Below are 21207 nucleotides of genomic sequence, written 5' to 3'. Positions count from 1 at the left end.
ACTGCACAACGTTCAGCTCCTCAGATATTGAAGCAATCCATCCTGGGCCTGCTACAGTATTCCAGGGAAGCTCAACGCAAGCTGCAGGAACACCACAGATGAATACCACTTTATTTTCCATCTGAGCACTTTACAGTTTCTTGGATTCAAGATCAAGTTCCACAGCTTCCGAGTATGACCTCCGGCTTCCATTTCACTTGCATTGCACACACTTCCCTTGTCCTGTCTTGTTTGTGGCTTGTTGATAGTTTGCAGTTTATCTTTTTGCACCTTCATTTACATCCATTTTACACCCCTCTCTCTCCACTACCACAATCCCTTTCTCTGCTGCTTTGGATACCCTCTCAATCTGCCCCACTTGCCCCCACCACACATTCCCTTTACTGGACTCAAAACATTAACACAGTTTCTCTCTTCACAGGTGCTGCCAGACCTGCCAAGCTGCTCCAGCACTTAGTTATTTTTTTTCAGAATTCCAGTATCTGCAGTATTTTGCTCTTATTATAGCATGGTTAGAAGATTAGCTAACTAATAGAAGACAGAATTTAAAGGGCATTTTCAGGATGCCAACCTGTAGAGTGCCACAGGGATCAGTGCTGGGGCCACAATTACTTGCAATCTACATTAATAGCTTGGATGAGGGAACTGAAAGTTTAAAAAAAAAGCCAAAATACACGGAAAGGCAAGTAGTGAGGATGACACAAAGAATTTAAGGTTGATATAGACAAGCTAAGGGGACAAAAACTTGGCAGCTGGGATTTAATGTAGGAAAATGTGAGGTTATGCACTTTTGCAGAAAGAACAGAGGAGCGAATATTTTTTAAATGAACAGCTACAGTACAGAGGGATTTGGCAGTCCTTGTGAATAAATCACAAAAATCTAGCATACAAGTTCATCAGTTAATAAGGAAAAGGAAATTGAAAGATGGCTTTTATTTCAAAGAAACTGAGCATAAAAACTTGTCGATATCCCTCTGCAGATTCAACGTCATCCTCACCACTTTCCTTTCCACCTTGTACCTTTCTCACTGACTTTCACTACAAGCTCTGACTTGACTCATTACTGGTAACGTCTAAAATGTTGTCCAGTTCGTGGGTCTTGGAAATAGAATTACTGTGGATTATGAACATATGCCTTTCAGGAGTATCAAATAATCATTGGATAAAAGAGCTCAACATAAGGTACCTTCTTGTAACTTAAATAGGCAGCTGTATTGCAAGTGAAAGCTTTGAGTTTTCAATGCAAAGATCTTTTCCAACAATCAACTAAAATGAAAGAAACATTTCCAAAGTTTCTTTCAATTTACTGGGTCAAAGAAAAACATTAAATCATTTAAAAGCCATGTTCTAATCATTCAATTCTGAATAAATTTTCAATTTAAATTTAATACACGTTGCACAGCCTTTAGATTAGATAAGCCACTTACACCAGTTTTACATATGAAGTGCAAAAATAGTTTACTTTAAGTGTGTTGCAAGGTTTAATCACATAAGATATTGGGCGGTTAAACATTCATATCCAATGAATGTATCAGTTTGTAAAACAAACTTCTCACACTACAACTGCTTTAGTGAGATTTCATCAGTTGTTTGATCACTTCATACACTGTGAAATGGCAAAATTACACTACTGCAACCAACAGTTAAACTAAAAGTTTTATTTAGCGGGTTAACATGCAGAGCATCAACATTAATCAGCATTGTTTTAATGAAAAGCTGAAAGAAAAACATCCAAAATTTTAAAATGAGTTGTAAAGTTAAGGTGGATAAAAGATGTACTTTCTGCTGATATCCAGAACAACTAAACTTCAACACTCTGGAAAACTGTGTGAAAATTAAGCAGTAAAAAAACAAACAACATCCATATTATGTATGGACAAGCCAAATTTTAATAATTACAATGCCATGCAGGAGTCCACCCTATTGATATAACTTTCGTTATCAAGCTGATTCAAAACATACTGTGCTGTAAACTTGAAAAACACTGAAAAGGCTTCATTCATTTATCATAATTAAATGTGTGTAATAAGAAGGGGTGATAAATACAGAAGTCAATTTGTTTTCTGTTTAGCATGTTTTGTAATTTTAACATGACTTGTAAATGCCAGTTGGGTATAGGTCTTTTTTGAATCCAATTAAGCATAGTCTCAAATTGAGAGAGAAAGTTTAATGATTAATACACAAATAAATGTTAAGTCAACATCACCAGGAAATGAAGACAAACAAGAGACAGAGAAGACTGTTGAAAATGCTCACCATGTGTCATCAACAGGCTCCCTGTCCCTGCAAGATGGAAAAAACAGCTCAGAGGGAAACTAAGGAAAAGGTGCAAATCAGCAGGGTAACAGCGAGGGGATACAAACAAATGAAAAACAATATGCTGCTACTTTATAATGATAGAAGCATTTTAGAAATATGCAAGTTATTTTATCTATAGTATTAATCTTAATAAAGGAAGCTAAGTTTATTGAGTACTAATTCTCAAAACAGGAGCAATACTTAAAAATTCCTTTCATTTAACATTACTTGTTTAACACTTGTTAACTTGTAAACACTTATTTAAAGTGATGTCAATGTCACAGAAACTAATCAGGTTGCCTTGCCTTGAACATAACACATCCAAGATTCTTTACAGAGAAACACCTGGACATTGTGCAGAGGTGTAGGGATGGAGTGGCAAAGACACGGCTAAAATCTAGACTTTGAAAAGGGGTTTATGGCAGGGAGAAAGGAAATGAAGGGGAGTTTGATAGAATAGGCTTGAGTCAGCTGGAAGTTAATCTAACAAGGTAGATAACAAGGAAATAAATTACAGGAAGTCAGAATTAGGTTAACAAAGGTGACAAAGGTGACAACAGACCATAAAGGCAACAGAATTCAGAGATAAGATGAATAGAGCTATGGAAGGAGCTTCCCATTAGTTCTGCTTTTGGAGGAAGGGGATCAAGTTGATGGGTAAATTAGGAACTGGAGTCACAGTACATTGAGAAAAGTGGGAGTGAACTGGAAATAAATATGATCCAAGATGTGGCAGTGGAGTTTTGGATAACTTGTATGGACAGTGAAGCTTTAGAGGCAAAGAAGGTGTCACAGAGGTGGTGTGCAATGATGATAAAATCAGGAACAAATATTTTGGTTAAGGTCTGACTGAGGAGGAAGATGATATTGTAAATGTTGCAGAAATAGAAGCAAGTAGTCTTAGTGCTGATGAAGATATGGAGTTTGAAACTGAGCCCTGCATCATGCAACACTGAACTCATGGAAATTTAGTGCAGCCCAAGTAGGCAGGAAAAGAAAATGGATACAGTGGCAAACTACAGGTGCTCTGGCATGGGCTCAATTTAAATGTTCTGGATTTTTGAGATTCAATTGGAGGAAATTCTGGCTCATATAATATGTTGCAAAGAAAGAGAACACCAATGAAACCGTGAACAAGGTGGTCAGTTTTAAAAATGGAACTTTGTTTGCATGTCCAGTTCCGTATTGTGCTTGAACAATGTTTGATTAATACACAAGAAACACTTAAAATAAAACCGATTGCAATATTTGAAATTCTCCAAGATTTAAGTAAAATTCCAAAACAAAATTATTTTAGACAGGGTGAGTGAACGCACCCTAAAATATTGTATCTTCAGGTGTAAACAGTGGTGACCATTACTTCGTCACAGATGACCTCTCGTTTCACAGACAGCTTTGTAGATGAAATAACTTCTAGACTGGTCTTTGTCAAATCAAAAAAGATTGAACTGTTTGAGTTTGTGACTTGGTTATATTATCCTTAAAGCTGGCACTTAAGTTGCCTGAAATATGTTTTTAAGCCTGTTTTAGAAGACGGGCCATTTTTTCCAAAGATATTCTTACTTTCAAAACAGACAATGGGACCTTGGAATCATAGAAATAAGTGTTTAAAAAATATTGCAGAACAAAACTACATATACAAATAGCTACAAGTTAAAAAGAGGGAAAGGAAGAATGTAAACATTTGAAATGAAATCACAGATTTTTCTCAGCATTTGGAAACATATACACAGTAAAGTGATGCATGGTATTTTTATTATTGGACTTGCGTCAAGAATTTTGACTCAATGGCTTCAGTTTAAAAATACACTTTTAGAAGACTGGAATTCCATGAAGTGCTGGCAAACTAATGGTTAAAGAGAATATGTCAACATGTTTTATTCATAAATAGTACACAAGATATTCAGATGCAACAGGTTCTGTAATGTGAAGACATCCAGCTTACATCATTGCACCTGGGCTGGGTGGGGGGTATTGCTACTGCGGTGGAGAACATAGCTCTCTGCTGAAATCTGCATTCTAATTTACATCTACTATGTCAATGCAATTCATTGTATGCTTCTTTCTTTCCAACCTGAATAGCTTCAACTTCAAAAAGATTAAACGCTGGCTGGTGGAAAATGGAGAGTTAGAATCTCCAAAATTCCTTCAAAATGTCCAAGTCATGGAGTATCACAGTATACTGGTGCACCAACAGGATGAGATAAGCAAATACACAAGAAGGTTCAAATCTCACCTTTGCTGCTTTGAAATGTAAAAATTTTTGAACTTTCACAGAAGGGAAAATAAGAAATGTGTATAAGGTTGCACAGCTGCCTCATAGCATACCGACTTGGTAATAGATAGCACTGGCACATTACTGAGGAAAACACAAAAACACTCTCTCATCGTGCTTTCAAATCCTTCCATTGCTTCATCCATTCCCTGACCTTCTAGTCGTATAACTAACCGAAAGGTCTTCGAATTTTAACATCTTCTGTGACCAAATTTCCCTGCTTTGCTATCTGAGTCCTAAGCTTTGGAATTCTCTTCCTTCCACAATGTCTCCTTCCTCTTTTAAGATGCATTTAAAAATGTCCTTTTGTATTTACCCTTTCATGATCTATCCTTTGAGAGAAAATCAGAGGAGTTCTTCCTACCCAATCACAACTAAGATTTTCATAGATAGCAGGAACTGCAGATGCTGGAGAATCTGAGATAACAAGGTGTAGAGCTGGATGATCACAGCAGGCCAAGCAGCAGAGGAGCAGGAAAGTTAATGTTTCGGGTCAGGACCCTTCAGGCCCGAAACGTCAGCTTTCCTGCTCCTCTGATGCTGCTTGGTCTGCGGTGTTCATCCAGCTCTACACCTTGTTATCTCAGATTTTCATATTACTGATTAGGAGACTTTTCTTTGTGTAAGTTAGCTGTTGCATTTTCCACATTAGAACAGTGATCACACTGCAAAAGTAATTCTCTAGCTATGAAGAACTTTGGGCATTCTGAAAGGTGCTATGCAATTATAAGAGTTAGCAAGAGCTGCTGATGCTGAAGTCAGAGACAACAAAGTGTGGAGCTGGAGAAACACAGCAGGTCAGGCAGCATCAGATGAACAGGAAAGTTAATGTTTTGGGTCAGGACCCTTCTTCAGAAATGGGGAGGGGGATGAGGATGAGGAGTTTGCAGGTGGTGTCATTGTGACACTGGAGGAGGCCTGGGATGGACATGTCACCTATGGAGTGGGAGGGTGGGGGGAGTTAAAATTGTTGATGACTGGAAGGTGTTGTCAGTTGTTGTGTACAGAGCACAGATGCTCTACAAAATGGTCTCCAAGTCTCGGAGAACAAGCATAGACTTGGAGACTGTTCTGTCGAGCATCTGCGCTCTGTATACGACAACCGACAACATCTTCCGGTTGGCAACCATTTTAACTCCCCCTCCCAGGGGCCTCCTCCAGTGTCACAATGACACCACCCGCAAACTGGAGGAGCAACACCTCATATTCTGCCTCAGGACCCTACAGCCCGATGGCCTAAACATGGAATTCACCAGCATTAAAGTTTCCCCACCCCCAGCCTCATCCCATGTCTAACCCTCCCTCTCATCCCCACCTCCTTGACCTGACAACTTGTCCATCTTCTCTCCCACCTATCTGCTCCACCCATCCCACTGACCAATCCCCACCACTCCCTATCTGCACTCACCTATCACCATCCCACTTACCTTCCCCAGCCCCACCCTTCCTCTCTCTATTTATTTCCCAGCTCCCTCCCCCTCCCCAATTGTAAAGGGTCCTGACCCAAAACGTCAGCTTTCCTGCTCCTCTAATGCTGCCTGGACTGCTGTGTTCCTACAGCTCCACACTATGTTGTCTACGTAATTATAAGTTATTTCTATCCATTCCCTAATGTGGCTCAGTGTTCTTCGGAACAGCATGCAGCATTACATTGCAACATTTCGCATTCAGAAACTATATGTTTCCTAATTATGCGCTGGTTCACTGTTGGGAAGGGTTCTTATTCACAATGCCTTCAAGTTCATATCCGGTTTTCTTTCTATGTCATGCTAGCTAGGTCACAGAACATGTTATTGCACAATGCTCTATTAGCTTTTAAAACTGAAATGTATTAGTTATAATAATGATCTCCAATGCTCAACTAGAGGAGGACTGGTGAAAGTGACTAGTTCAATCTAGGGTGACAGCGTAGTATATCATAAACTAGCTTGTAGCTCAGTAAGTAAAAGCTAACAAGGAAGATGTGGCCACATTCCTGTTAATTAATCACTCGCTTAAAAAAAAATGACGACAGAGAATTGGCACCCAAAACCTCAACACTGTGGGCCATTTTGTACATCCCCAGCGGTTATGCGTTGTTCAGGTCTTCTAAATTCCTTTGATATACAGGATCACTCTCAGAAAATTGTATTCAGTCGAGAAAAAGTACTGCAAAAAAGTGTTTCCTGTATTATTTTTACAAGTAAAATAATCTTGTGGAAATCCATTTGTAGATGGTAAAAATGAATTGTTGAGCATGAACAGATTGAAGGATCAACACAGTCTCGCAAATATATAATTATAAACTAATTTTTTACAGCTTAAAAAGTTTCAAACCACTTGGCATGGAACATTACATCAGTGGTACACAACTGAAGTAGACATTTTAAATGTTAAGATTTCAGTCTGAATTAAAGTTATAGCTAGACAAAAACAAAATCCAATGTTGTAAAGATCATTGCGTGGATCTATTCCTTGATCCGTATACTGTTTATAAATGTCATAGTTTAAGAATCTTTGGTAGCTAGTATGGCATTGAGTCATATCTGTCTAATGCAGTGATATTTTTTCTAGATTTTTCTATGAAATAAGTGAACGTGGTTGTAGCCCTTTTTCCAAATTTAATTGCATCCATGTTTATGCAACAGTCTAAGATAGCTGGCACATCATATGAAAAACAAGAGTAGACAAAAGGAACACATTTAGCCACGTCTGTGCAATATTTTGTGTATAGTACCTGCAGTGGTGTTTTCTGCTAGCCAGCCAAAATCGACTTTCACAGCCATAGCACTGTGGAGCCAAATGATCAGGGTACCATCGAGTCACCTAGGAACAGACATTGGGAAATCAAGAAAACAGCACTTTTTGAAAAAGATACCACTCCAAGTTTCCAAGTTTATTTAACTGCATTTCAGTCTTCTAAGTAATATAAATCCCTACCCTTTGTTATGAATTTGAACTGCTTTGTTGTGGAAAAACTGAACTTTTAAATATTGCTTGTCCCTACTTAGGTCATAGACAAATAATTAACCGTCTAAGTTGAACTGTGGATGGTTTTGATGTATTAGTTTCCTTCTAGGAAACCGGAATGTTTATCCAAAACAACTTTCCCTCGAAATCAATTAAAAGTAAAATGTTCATACAGAAAGAGTGAAATACACACATACAAAACAGCCAGATGTTTTTAGTAACAAAAGGAAAGGATTCTGGAGGATCATTCAGTACCATCAAGAGGGAAAAAAACAACTAAAAAAAAGTTACCCATTGTAAATTTAAGTTCTGAGTTAAGATTCCAACAACAGAGAGCAATGACATCGCAACAGATTGTTCTCAAAAGCTGCTACTCCACCTAAACTCTTCAGAAAAACATTGCCAGAATTCACAACACAGTGGTTTATAATTTATAATTTACAGCAAAGGGCTGTGTTGAGTAAGTTACTGGACCAAACATTTTTGACCTTGCATACTGGCACATCAGATCATCTGGGAATGAAATGAAAATCAGGCAAAGACCATACACTTAAAATCAGCATACAACAACCTACATTAACATATGTGTATCTTACTTAGGAAACTGTCCCAAAGCACTTTACAAGAATGCAACTAGGTACAAACTGACATCGCGTTAAAGGTGCAGATACTAGGATGGGTGATATTAATATGGGCTAAAGAAAGTAAACAGAGGCCAACAGAAAGTTAGTATAGTTAGTGATGAAGTCTCAGAGTGCACAATACTGTCTGCCCAGTTTTCCTCTATTCACTATGTATGGATGATCCCTTGCACCTAGATGCAAGGGGAAGGCAGAAGCATCTCATTAACTTTTAAATAAAGGAGAGCCTTTCTTCTAAATAGCTATTTTCAATTTTTTCAACAGCTTTTCTTTCATCACATTTAAACGGTAAGCAAACAGATATTTGCTAGTGTACGTTGTTCTCATTTTGAAATGATCCAATTGGGACCAGTGAGTTACACCAACACAGTGAATATTCCTTTATTTAATTTCAAATTAAAAATGAATTTACTAAAAAGCTTTTATGATAATTCTAAGGGACCACTGATCATGATTTTCATTCGAGTATCCACCTTTGGCACCATGAAGGAGTGTATTCAATTAATAGAGCAGTAGGTTAACAGGAATAGCAAGATACTCTGAAATCATGATAATAATTCCCAAGCTAAAGACCTACTGTTGTGATGTTCCTAGTAGAACTCAACTGGATGAAGCTTAAATACACTGACATCTTTTTACAAGAATGCGTGACACCTCAAATGTCAATGCAGCGAATGAGAATGAGTTTTACTTCAGGTACATATCCAAGTTCTCAACCACTTAAGGGCCTGTTACTGCATTGTACTGTTCCATGTTCTATGTCATGACTTCATGTAGTTTTGTGAATACATCAAGAATTAATTGGTACAATTGACATTCATAGTAAACTTTGAAAATGAACTAACTTCAGAATTGTCTTAAAATTCTGACTTCTGTATCCTGTGTTGTCTTTGTTGCATGGTTTCTTAAGCTGAAATTTAGTATACTTCTGTTGCATAAAAGGTGTCCCTGGCCCTTTTCATTAATTCAATGCTTGATCAATTTCTTGACCACTCATTTTCTCGTGCAGTCTATTCTTTGTCCTTTGTAACAGTTCTTAAACCGTTAACGAATAGTGTTTTGTTTTAAAGTAGAAAGTGGATTACTACCTACAAAACATCATCCTGAAAAGTTGCATTGAAATTTTCTCCATTTGTTTTGTGCTTCAGTTATGTCTAACCTTCACTTGTTCAAGAATTGCATTTGTTCTAAATCTAGTAAAGAGTGGCACTGCTTACATTCTTCCTTCCTCAAATACTTTCTTAAAGAACAGAAGCTCTTGATACGTATTTTATCATTTTGGATAGTTTCCATTTCTTATTGAAGCTGCATTTCTCACCTCTGTGTCCTGTTTTTCCACTTGCTCCCAACTGGTCTCAGAGAATATTTCTGTGCTGCAGCGGGATAAACAATTCTGATCCATATTGCTCTCAGAGTCTGGGATAGAGGTCTAATTACAGAACACAAACAATAATGGTAAAGTACAATCCATATCTACCAAAGTACTTACAACCCAGCAACATAAAGTACATACACTTGCATTGTAAGTGGAAGATAATTTTCTAAAACATTAGTGGAATCACAATCCTCAGACCATGTAAGCATTTTATATGAATATTAATAGAACTCAGATCTTCAATCTCAAAAACGCAGAATATTCTTACTAATAACGCTGCTTATAACATGATATAAAACAGTAATAGTCTTCATAATCAAGCATTTGTTAATAGTTCGTAAATTCCTTTACAACAGCATTTATTAAAAAAAAACGTTAAATGAGTCACAAAACTAGGTCACCTGGTGCATCAAATGCAAATCACACATTCCGTTTTCCTTGGGACATCATACATCCTATAGGTGCTAACAAATCTACACATTCAGAGTTTCATTTAAGTAAAATGTGTTAAAGGCTTATCAGACAAAATTTTTGTTATTTTGTGTTGATAATGATAGGCTGATGCGCTTCACAGTTGAATTCAATCTCCCTGTTCTTTTCCCGTCCTGTAAACAAGAAGCTTTCTGCTTGTTTTAAAAATCTTAGTTCAGAATATTTGTCAGACTTCATCACTTTGTTTCCATCAGCAGACCATCAGAAATTTAAATAAACAAATGGTGTGTAAACTTCAAACCATGATAAAGCATCTTATTCTAAGAAAAAACTGTACCATAAATTAAGAGTATTATGTAGTAATTTGTACAGTTTGTTAATTAGATGCTCAGTCGTATGGCATTGAAAACCACATTGACTTAACTGGCTCCGAGATGGCAAGACGTGCAGATGCGGGAGTCAGAGACAACAGTGTGGAAGTGGAGGAACACAGCAGGCCAGGCAGCAGAGGAGCATGAAAGTTGACGTTTCGGATCGGGACCCTCCGTCAGAAAGGGGGAGGGGGAAGGGAGCTCTGAAATAAATAGAGAGAAGGGTTGGGGCTGGGGAAAGCAGGTGGGATGGTGATAGGTGAGTGCAGATAGGGAATGGTGGGGATTGGTCAGTGGGATGGGTGGACTAGATAGGTGAGAGAGAAGACGGACAGGTTGTGTCACGTCAAGAGGCGAAGATGAGAGGGAGGGTTGGACGTGGGATGAGGCCGGGGGGTGAATTCCATGTTTAGGCCATGGGGCTGTAGGCACCCGAAGCGGAACATGAGGTGTTGGTCCTCCAGTTTGCGGGTGGTATCATTGTGACTACATCTCCTCACCCACCATCCTGCAAGAATGCGATCCCCTACTCCCAATTCCTCCGCCTCAGCCGCGTCTGCTCCCAAGATGGGGCATTCCACTCCTGCACATCCCAGAAGTTACAGTCCTATTTCAAGGACTGTAACTTCCCCCCCTCTGGTGATCGAAAATGCCCTTAACCGCATCTCTTGCGTTTCCTGCACTTCTGCCGTCGCATCCCCTCCCCGCAAAAAATAAAGACAGAATCCCCCTTGTCCTCACATATCACCCCACCAACCTCCACATTCAACGTATCATTCTCTGCCACTTCTGCCATCTACAATTCGACCCCACAACCAAACCAGTATTTCCCTCCCCACCCCTATCTGCCTTTCGTAGGGACCGCTCTCTCTGCGAATCCCTGGTCCGATCCACACTCCTCACTAACCCCGCCACCCTCGGCACCTTTCCCTGCAACCACAGGAAGTGCTACACCTGATCCTACACCATCTCCTTCACCTCCATTCAAGGCACAAAAGAAACCTTCCATATCAGAGAAGGGTTCACCTGCAAATCCGTCAACTTGGTTTGCTGTATCCGCTGCTTCTGATGTGGCCTCCTCTACATCGGTGAGACAAAGCGTAGACTCGGAGACCGTTTTTAGAGCATCTGTGCTCTGTATGTGACAAACGACAACCCCTTCCGGTCGCCAACCATTTTACCTGCCCCTTCCACTCCCTGGGTGACATGTCTATCCTGGGTGTCCTCCAGTGTCACAAGGACACCACCCGCAAACTGGAGGAGCAGCATCTCATCTTTTGCCTCGGGAGCCTACAGCCCGATGGCCTAAACATGGAATTCACCAGTCTTAAAATCTCCCCACCCCTGGCCACATCCCATGTCCAACCATCCCTCTCATCCTGCCTCCTTGACCTGGCACAACCTGTTTAACTTCTCTCCCTCCTATCCGCCTCACCTATCCCACTGACCAATCCCCACCACTCCCTACCTGCACTCAACTATCACCATCCCACCTACCTTCTCTAGCCCTACCCCTCCTCTCTTTATTTATTTCCCAGCTCCCTCCCCCCTCCGCATTTCTGAAGAAGGGCATCGACCCAAACCGTCAACTTTCCTGCTCCTCTGATGCTGCCTTAAGTGGCATTCTGTTCCAACAGTTGCTCGTATTATTGTATGTCTTAATACATAGAATTGAGAATGAACTAATTTCATGCAGGATTCAACATGATTTCCATTTCTAGTATTCCCTTCAGAATGTAGTGACCTATCCAATATTCGACTACCAACTACTGCACTAATCAGGGTTTGCACTACTGGATACAATATTCAATGAGTCTCCAGGCTCTTTTTTTTTGAAACGGTGATAACAAATCAGGTATTAAAATATTCTTTTTAAAAAAAAAACAATAGGTAAAACAGTATCAAATTCCATCATGGCTAGTAATTATAATAACACTAATCAGTGCAGCACAAAAAAATCTCCCAACTAGTCCCAGTGTTGTATATCATTAAAACTGTACATAATACACAAAATATATTAGTATACAATGGCAACCTATCAAAGCTATCTTCTCAGTATTGACCTTTCAGGTAAAGAATTTGAAATACTGCTTCAATGATTGTTATCTAAAATTTCCCCTCTGAGTGAAAAACACTCAAATGAAAAAATATATTACTTGTGGACATTAAGTAATGATCAGCATAAATGTTTCACGCTAATTGGTTCCAAAATAAATCCCAGATCTATACATTATTTCAAAAATACAAAAGTTTATAAAATGTTATTCTATTGGATTATAAACATCATAGAACTGTATGTTTCAGTCAAACAGACCATGACCAGGCCTTTTGTTGCATCTGCTTCCTAGGAACACCTAAAAAATTTCCAAAATTGTAGAATATATGATAGCATTACAGCTAATTAATCAGTTTTTCATGGAATGCGTAAGTGTGTCATAGCCTCAAAATGGCATCAGTCCATAAAATTACATATGATAAAGATCATTTAAGAAAATTAAATGTGGTAGCATGCCATAATAAAGAGATTCCAACCATTTCTAAATTTCTCCACTTCCTTTCTCAACCTGATGTCTCTTGTTGAAGGCCAAGATGATTAGAAAACAGTGAGATTTCTACCATGTATATTAATATCTATGATCACCCAGAGGCATTGGCAGCTCTGTATTTGTAATTTTTTTATATAAAAAAGAAAGCTTCTTCTTTTTACATGCACATGCATTTTAAGTTTAAATCTGTATCTTCTCTTTTTTTCCTTTTATTTTGCACTATTTTCTTCTCTCATGAAAACTTTGACTTCTTGCTGTCCAGAGAGCACCAGAGAGCCATTCCACCATTAACGGTATCAGAGTGGAAGACGATCATCATCCTTTCCAAGATTTACACACACATAATTTGGCACATAGATATGGGATGAAAAGAGTCATCATTGTTAGACACTCCAAAAGAATGTGGTACATACAGCTGATTCAGGAATTAGAAGGTTCAAGCAGAAAATAAGAACGAGTCAAATGTCAATTAAGTAGAGATTGGTAGATGTCCAAGTGTAAATACTAGTCAAACCCAATTTGGAATGGAGTATAAAAATAGAAGCCATGTTGATATAGACAATCTGTTCCCAAAGATTCTATTGTCTAAAAAAGCATCCCTATGCATCTCTTAAGAGATAAAGGCACAATACAAACATGTAAACAGTGGGCTCAATAGAGCTTTTTCAGTACTTAGCTGTTGGATGATGCCACCCATACTGAGCAAACGTAATGCACTTCTGTCAAATGTATCAAGTGACTATGCATTTATAAGAAATACACAAGGTTTTAAAAAATATATTTAAATGCACTTGTTTATCAAATTTCATACTCAAAGAGGAATGTAGGAATGAAATCTGGACACCAGACAGTAGCAATGAAGTTTCATTTTCATGTTGCAGCACCGTTTTTATGTTAGATTTCCAAGAGCTGCAATATTTTACTGTTGTATTACATTATTTCTTTAAGTCATAGCACTACCCGACCATAAAGCTGCTCGTTAGAGATCAAAGACTGGTGGTGGTTTAACCCGAAGGTCACCACACCTCAGGCGAAGTGAGAGGTTAAGGAGAGTCCTTCACGGTAACCAACTGGTGTGGGAATTGAACCCGTGCTGAAATCTGCATTGCAAACTAGCCATCCAGCCAACTGAGCTAACTGACCCCTTTGTACTGATAGTTTAAATGTAATAATTTTTACTTAAATAGCATTCATAACACGCCTAAACGCCCTAAGACAGTTCACATTACATATCAGGCAAAATCTGACATCAAACCGCAGAGATATTGGAACAGGTTAACAAAATTTGCAAAAGATAGGTTTTAAGTAAGGGAGGATGGAAGACAGGGAAGACAGAGAAGCAGAGGGTTAGGAAGCAAATTTCAAACCTTGGAAGCTGAAGGCATGCCATTAATGATGTTGTGGCAACAGATAATGTGGATACACAAGTTGTTTACTGAGTTAGCAAACTAATAGATTGTGAGGAGATTTGAACAATAGAAGAAGAATTTTAAATTTGATGCATTGCTGGACTAGGAGTCAATGTAACTTGGTGAAAGCATGGATGCTGGATGAACAGAACTTGGTGCGGTTAATGTCTGAGCAGTAGAGTTTACAACATCTGAAATTGACAGGGTCGAAAATGGAAGGTCTGTCAGAAGAACATTAGACTAGTTAAGTGTTGAAGTAACAAAAGCATGGAAGAGGGTATTCAGTGTTTCTGTGCTGCTTTATTAGAGCTTGTTTGACTGATGCTTAAACCAACCTTAATACAAATCCTATAGAGCAAAAACACAAATATAAGTTTCTAAACTCTTCCTTGTCCATCAACATTCCATCAGTTGACTCTCTTTCCAAATCTATATTTTTACTCACTTGGAGAACTCCTAATAAGAATTTTCAATACTGCCATCCACCTACCTCCTCAAATACTGAATTTACCTGCTTTTGAATCTTTAGGTCTCTGATCATCCAATCTTGAAAGAGGAGTCATTTCCTTGGATTGGACCAATTCAAAGCCAATTTGTTTCCTAATCAAGGGTATTTCAGAAGTTTGCTGAGACATGTTATTCAACTGATTGTCTTTTTTTTTGAAGTCGGAGTGAGATGTCAAGCATTTCAATCAATTAATGAGGAATGCATGAGCAGCAAGGAAACTAAAGCAGGTTCCCTCATTAGCCATCATCAATAATAGCTCTTACTGAACTAGTTACTAAGCTGGTAATTGCATAATATTTACATTATTTAATTCTAGTACATTCTAGCACAATTATTTATATGCCGTGGACCATTTAGAAATGTGAGCAATATAACTAAACAATCATTCTGAAAGCTAAGACAAATTTTATACCAAATTATTCCTTTCATTCAGAACAATCTTCTGACTATCCACAAATTATTCAGTACCCGCATAAATAATAAAAATATTGTACAAAATAATTAAAATTACAGATGTTAAAACACAATTGTATTTATTACCCAAGCTCAAAACGATAATTATAAAAAAAATGCATCTAACCAATTAAGGAAAACTACAGACATTTAGGCACAACATATGCTGTAACATTTGACTTTCTTTATCGATTTGCACTTTTCATTTATTCCAATGGAATGAACAATACAAAAATGAAAATAGGTAGGAGCAAGAAAATAAACACCATCGTAACACTTTCCCCCTAGTCTGTTTAATGATGAAATAATTTCATTTGGAGAGGCAGATTTCAATATTCTGGACTTGGATGAGCCCTCCAGGTTTCAGTGAGAATGATAGGCATTTTTAAGTCAATTTGTTGTTGTTTACTAAGTTAAACTCAGAACAAACATTTTTAAATTACGGATGAAATTCTTGATCCTGCACTTTAAAGAATGTAGGATATTGTAGCCAAATACTTTAAAATCCAATGAATCTTAAGCATGAAATAAACAAGTAAAAATATTTAGCTTGAATAATGGTTGAATATTTACTGGGTAGCATTTGCCAACAGTTTTGTTCAGTTATACACTGGGAAAGCTGATTTGCTTTAAATCCTGGTGTTAAAATCATGATGTTCACAATGTTAAGAGTTGGCTTTTTTAAAAAACAAAAAATATTCAGACTGCAAATTTTCATTACAGTATATACATTGATTGATCCTTTTCCTGTTGCTCCAATGGAATCATCACCTATTACATCATTCTCATGTCAATACTGTCTCACAACCTGCATTAATAGATACAAATAAAGCATGGTCAGATGGCACAATGCCGAGTACAAGACATTAGACTAAGCGAGCAAGAGTTTGCTCAATTAGATAGTCTTTGTAGTGTTTTAAAAGAGATGCAGGCAGATAGGTGAACAAAACCCAGAGTTACAGGAGTAATAAAAGAGTAAAAACTCTAGATGTTAGAAAACTAGAAGGTTTAAGGAAATGAAAATATTTCAGCATTTTCAGGTTTTATATGTGAGGTAAAGGGTTTAGGAATTTCCTAAAGGAAATGCTACTAAAGGTTGGAGGAAGGAACTGAGGTACAGAAAAGGCCAGGTGGAGGAACAGAGAATTTAAGGGTTATAAAAGAGTGAAGAAGGCGAAAGAGATTTTTTTTGGGTGGGTGGGGGGAATGGAAATCAGGAACTAGGAGATGGGAATGACTTTACAATGCGAGATTTGAACTGCAAGCAGGGCTTGGTGCAGGATATAAATAGGAGAGTACTCAAAAAGTTCAAATTTAGAGGAAGCAAAGCTGTCCAGGATAGAGTTAGATTAGTCCAGTCTAGAAATAAAAAAGTCACAGTTCAGTAGCGCACGTGTTGGTGTAGGAGTGGATTTGGGTGACTTCAGAGGCTGGAGAGGGCAGTCACTGAAGGATGGGCTCAGTGTCAAGAACTTTAGTGGCATTTTGGCGGAGAAAATGAGGGTTCCGTTAGTGATAATAATGGTACATCAAGTACTGGATGTCAACAAGCAGCAAGGTAGAGAAAGCAAAATAGTTGAAAGATGCAGTTGTGTGTCAAGTACATAGACATAAAATCAGCTTTTGCAACTAAGAACAACACTGTAAAGTAAACATTTAGATAGAAATTGTCTGAACTAAAGAATAATCCTTTAGGAATGTTTGAGGAAATGTGCGGGGCTGAATGGGAAGAAACCAATTGCTGAAAATGCTGTGGCCAAAAATGAACATATAGTTTAAGACAAAATTAATTTAAAAAGATTTAACATGATATCTACTGTTGGAGCAATAAATTATTCCGAGCAAGTAAAAGCAACAAGGTTATCAATAGAGATTGTATGGTACAACCAGAGTGTATAACTGCAACAGTTTCCATTATCAGAATAGCAAGGGTTTGACCCTACCTCTGGTTCAAGACCCACCTACCCAGAAGTGTACCATAACACATCTGTCCAAGCAGGCCGACTAAAATATTTTGATATAAAATATTTGACTAAAAATAATTTAAGGGGGAGCTGGTGATACTGACAGGTAGTAGGGGTTATGTGGCTATTCAATCAATGAACTGTCACGAGGAAAAGATGTTGAGTTCTAATTCAGCAGGAGACTGAGCTCCTACTTAGCATGTAATGTCATATTAAAAATAAATGTTCGAGGTAGAATAGTTGCTAACATATCACCAACATGTTTTCGATTTAACTTGATAATTTTGATTCAAAAATTTAAGTTTAAATAAAAATTAGTTAGGTTGTGCACAAGAACACTGTACAGTCAACATTCATAATGCAAGAAAAAATTCATAGACTTACCACTTCATCACTAAACTCTCCATTAAAACGCAGGGATGAATTGCTAAAATGCTGGCACTCCAGCCTGCTCCACAGTTCTTGCACCTGTTTTTTTAAAGTTTCTACCTCTTGTTGATGCCCTGCCTCTATCTGACGAAGTCGTTGTTGAATAATATCATTGTAGGTGGCCAGCCCATCATCATCCAAATGGCTTCGTGTAGGTTGATCTGGGCTTGCTACTGGCTGCTGTTTTCCAGAGCAGTAATGTGACCACTTGGAATGGGGGTTTCTAAAATGACCAGATGGAAACTGCAAAGAACTGCAACTAGCTGCAGAAACTTGTCTACTTAACACCATTTTCCCTCTCAACTCGTCTCCATTTATACAGAGTCCATTAGCTGTGATATTTCTTTGAGTACCACTTCCAAAGTCTGTTGCTTTTTCCACAACTGTATTTTCACTGTTGACTTCTCCATTAGGAACAAATCCATCTTTACATTCACTTAATGACAAGGCACAAGCGGGAGGCTGTGAACTTTGAACGCTTTTATCTGAAGTCCTATGTAGATCAGTTGCGAATCTTGGTTTCAATACCATATCCTGGTTTTCAGGTACAAATTGAGAAAAACTATTTTCAGAATTTACAGCAGGTACCATGGTACCATTTGCTCTGGTATTCAAATAAAGTTTAGCACCAGAGTAGATTTGAGGCGCTTCCTGATTTGCTCCGTCTCCTGTTAAAGTTTCAGTAGAACTTTCCAAAGTAGGTATCTTCTCCTCCAGTTTGTCTGGAGTGATTAAGTGGGGTAAGCAAGATTGAGATGCAGTATATTGATTTTCTGGTTCAATACTTGGACTAATCAAATCCCCTGATTCAGTAAACGATTTTGGATAACTTGAAGAATTTTCAGTAGCAACCTTTCTGAAACCAGCATCTATACCATGTAACATTGGAATCTGAATTGTGGACTCTAAGAACCCGTCCTGGGTCCCTTCTTCTGAATTTGTAACAAGCCCAGAATTAGGCTCAGTATTTTCCATTTCATTCATTGCTAATGTTTCCGAAGATTCTGTGACAAAAGTTACCAATTGATTAGTCAGGCCACTGTCAAGCTCACTTTCACTACTTAAAACATTTACGACTTGTTTTAATTCTGTTACTGGTGCATCCTTCGACTGTTCCTCCAACCCACTATCTTCTTTAGAGGCTTCTTGTAAAATATTCTCCATTTGACCTTCCCCAACACCAGCAGCTACAGAAAGTTCAGCTCCCAAAGGATTCTTTCCTAGCTTTCCCAATTCCAGTGCTTCACTGTTGAAGGAATCATCTAGTCCATTCCCATCCATCAATCCCCCTATTCCAACACTGTTAAGTTCCAATGACTTGCGATGTTCCTGCCATTTCTCATTTAGACTTGGATCACTGGAGCGTCTATTTGCTGTAGGCCCAGGATTATCGCAAACTGTTGTCAAGTTGTCAAATGATCTAGTCTTTGGTAACCTTTGGTAACAGAAATAGATTTATCAATTAACTGTTTAATATATTAGGATCAATTCTGGTTTCTCCAACTACATCTGTGATTCCAAAATGAAATAGCTAAAAATAGTCAAGAAGGAAAGCGGTTAATAAAGAGTCACGGGGTTGGTTAGCTCAGATGGCCAGATAGGTAGACAGCAGAGCAAAATAATGCAAATAGCGCAGGTCCCTCTAATGCCTGTGGTAGTCCATGGAAACCTACTTCCTTGCCTTGAACCAGATAGCTAGAAAGTGGAGCAAAATAATGCAAATAGCACAGGACCCCTCTAATGGCTGTGGTAGTCCATGGAAACTTCCTTGCCTTGCCCCAGGTTGTGTGGAAAAGTGCTCTTTAAGCTATAAAACTACTTGTCTTTGCCTAACAGAGAGAGATGCATGTGATCCCTTGTGGTAATAATCAATTGATCCCTATGGGAATAAAGCCCAAGTAAGTGTTGTGTAGCTTCATTCAAATAGTTGCTAAGTAATTTATTACGAGTGTTTCTAAATATGCTATAGAGGAACTACTTCTTGATCACCCCATAAACCTAATGATTTTCTACATTAATACTATTAGGTAGGTTATTTGATGCATCAACTGAGTCAGCGTTTTAAAAATATTCAATTGATAAAACAAACCACTTCTTTTGTACATGGGAATACAAAATGGGCCATGTGTTCATACTCAAAAAAAAAATCAGCAAATATTTCAACTATGCATTAAATAGTTTTATGCCTGTTGAAGACATAACCAGTCCGAAAAAAAACAATGTCTTTAAAAAAAAACATCTGCAATAAACTGGAGTTGGACAATTTAATGCTGTGATCTATCAGATAATCTTTGTAATTTCCAAATCCATTAATGTTAATATCTACAAAGTTAAACAGGATGACAAAAAATCTTCATTATCTGTACTGTATTTCAAGCAAAGCTTTTCTTTAAACGAAGTGCAAACTTGCTGGCTTCTTTCAGTTTTCAGAAGCTAGTTCCTTATGCCATCCTGCTGTCAACCACATTATTTTACCTTGTTTTAAGCTAAATGCTCAAATGAAAACTAAGAAAGAAAAGTTTGATCTAGTTTAGCATCCAGATTCAAGTAGTTTCAACATTAAAATAGTTAAAGTTGCAAAGGGGCATACATCAGATTAAGTGAGAGGTCAAAATTGCAGCAATTGGGAGGTCAATGTAGGAAAGTCTGATGTCATCCACTTTTCACATAAAAATCAGAGTATTTTCTAAAATGGTAATATTCTAGGATCTGTAGAAGTGCAGGACCATGGAGAGAAATCACTTACAGCTGGACTGGTAAAATTAATAATCAAAGAGGGTAATGAAACATTGGTCCTTATTTCAAGAAGACTAGAATACAGAGGAATGGAAGTTACATTAGAACTTTTATAGATTACAGCGATGTGGTTAAATCTTAACCTGCAGTATTATATTCAGTTCTGGGCATCACATTTTAAGAAGGCTGTATTAATCTTAGAGGTGTAATGTGGACGTAACAATTATAACAAATCTAAAAGCATTGAAATTATGAAGGCAATTTGTATAGACTGGGCTTATATCCTTTTGAATAGAAAGAGGACTAAGGAGTGATCTAAATAGGATGTTTACAGTTAAATAAAGTGATAGAGTGGACAGAAATGAATTATTTTCTTTACTGGATGAAGTCCAGGAGAACATAATCTTAAACTTAGAGATAAGCCATTAAGTGGACAATGTCAGAATGCTGCTCCTCACGCAAAGTAGTTGAAATATGGAACTTTCTCCCCAAAATCCTGTTGACACAAAGTCAATGAAATATGACAAAATTAAGATTCATATTTTCTGTCATGCTAAGATATTTAGGGTTATGAATAGATGCAGTTAAGATCTAATTAGCCGTGATCTAATTGAAAGGCAGGGTTTTAGGAGCTGTACATTTATAGAATAGATCAAAATATTTTAAGTACACATTACCACTAAATATCAAAATACGCTTCTATTTCATTTTTGTAAGGATATTGGTGCCCCTGGCAAGGTCAGCATTTGTTGACCATTCATAGTTGCCCTTGAACTGATTGTAATGGCCTATAGAACTAGATGATAGTTAAGAGTCAGCCA

General features: G+C 37.8%; 1 protein-coding gene across 7 annotated transcripts in view; it reads right to left on the bottom strand.

Moving 5' to 3' along the window:
- Positions 1–1799: 1799 nt before the first annotated feature.
- The window catches only part of mtmr3 (myotubularin related protein 3), a 57367-nt gene continuing 37959 nt past the window's right edge, over positions 1800–21207 (bottom strand). For 2 of the 7 annotated variants that reach the window (XM_048611207.1, XM_048611212.1), the window contains exons 12-15: positions 17606–19085; positions 9482–9592; positions 7290–7378; positions 2178–2283 (exon numbers count right to left, since the gene is read on the bottom strand). In XM_048611207.1, coding sequence (XP_048467164.1) covers positions 2253–2283; positions 7290–7378; positions 9482–9592; positions 17606–19085 — 1711 coding nt within the window. In that variant the 3' untranslated portion in view covers positions 2178–2252. Of the gene's footprint in view, positions 2121–2177; positions 2284–3696; positions 3722–6117; positions 6722–7289; positions 7379–9481; positions 9593–13713; positions 16066–17605; positions 19086–21207 lie in introns of those variants that run through there. The other 5 variants (XM_048611211.1, XM_048611206.1, XM_048611209.1 and 2 more) reach the window with 5 other exon arrangements.

This window comes from Rhincodon typus, chromosome 24 (genome assembly GCF_021869965.1).
Source record: "Rhincodon typus isolate 14 chromosome 24, sRhiTyp1.1, whole genome shotgun sequence".
Taxonomy (NCBI): domain Eukaryota; kingdom Metazoa; phylum Chordata; class Chondrichthyes; order Orectolobiformes; family Rhincodontidae; genus Rhincodon; species Rhincodon typus.
Note: the sequence above shows the minus strand (reverse complement) of the source record. Positions and strands in the feature narration are given on the sequence as shown.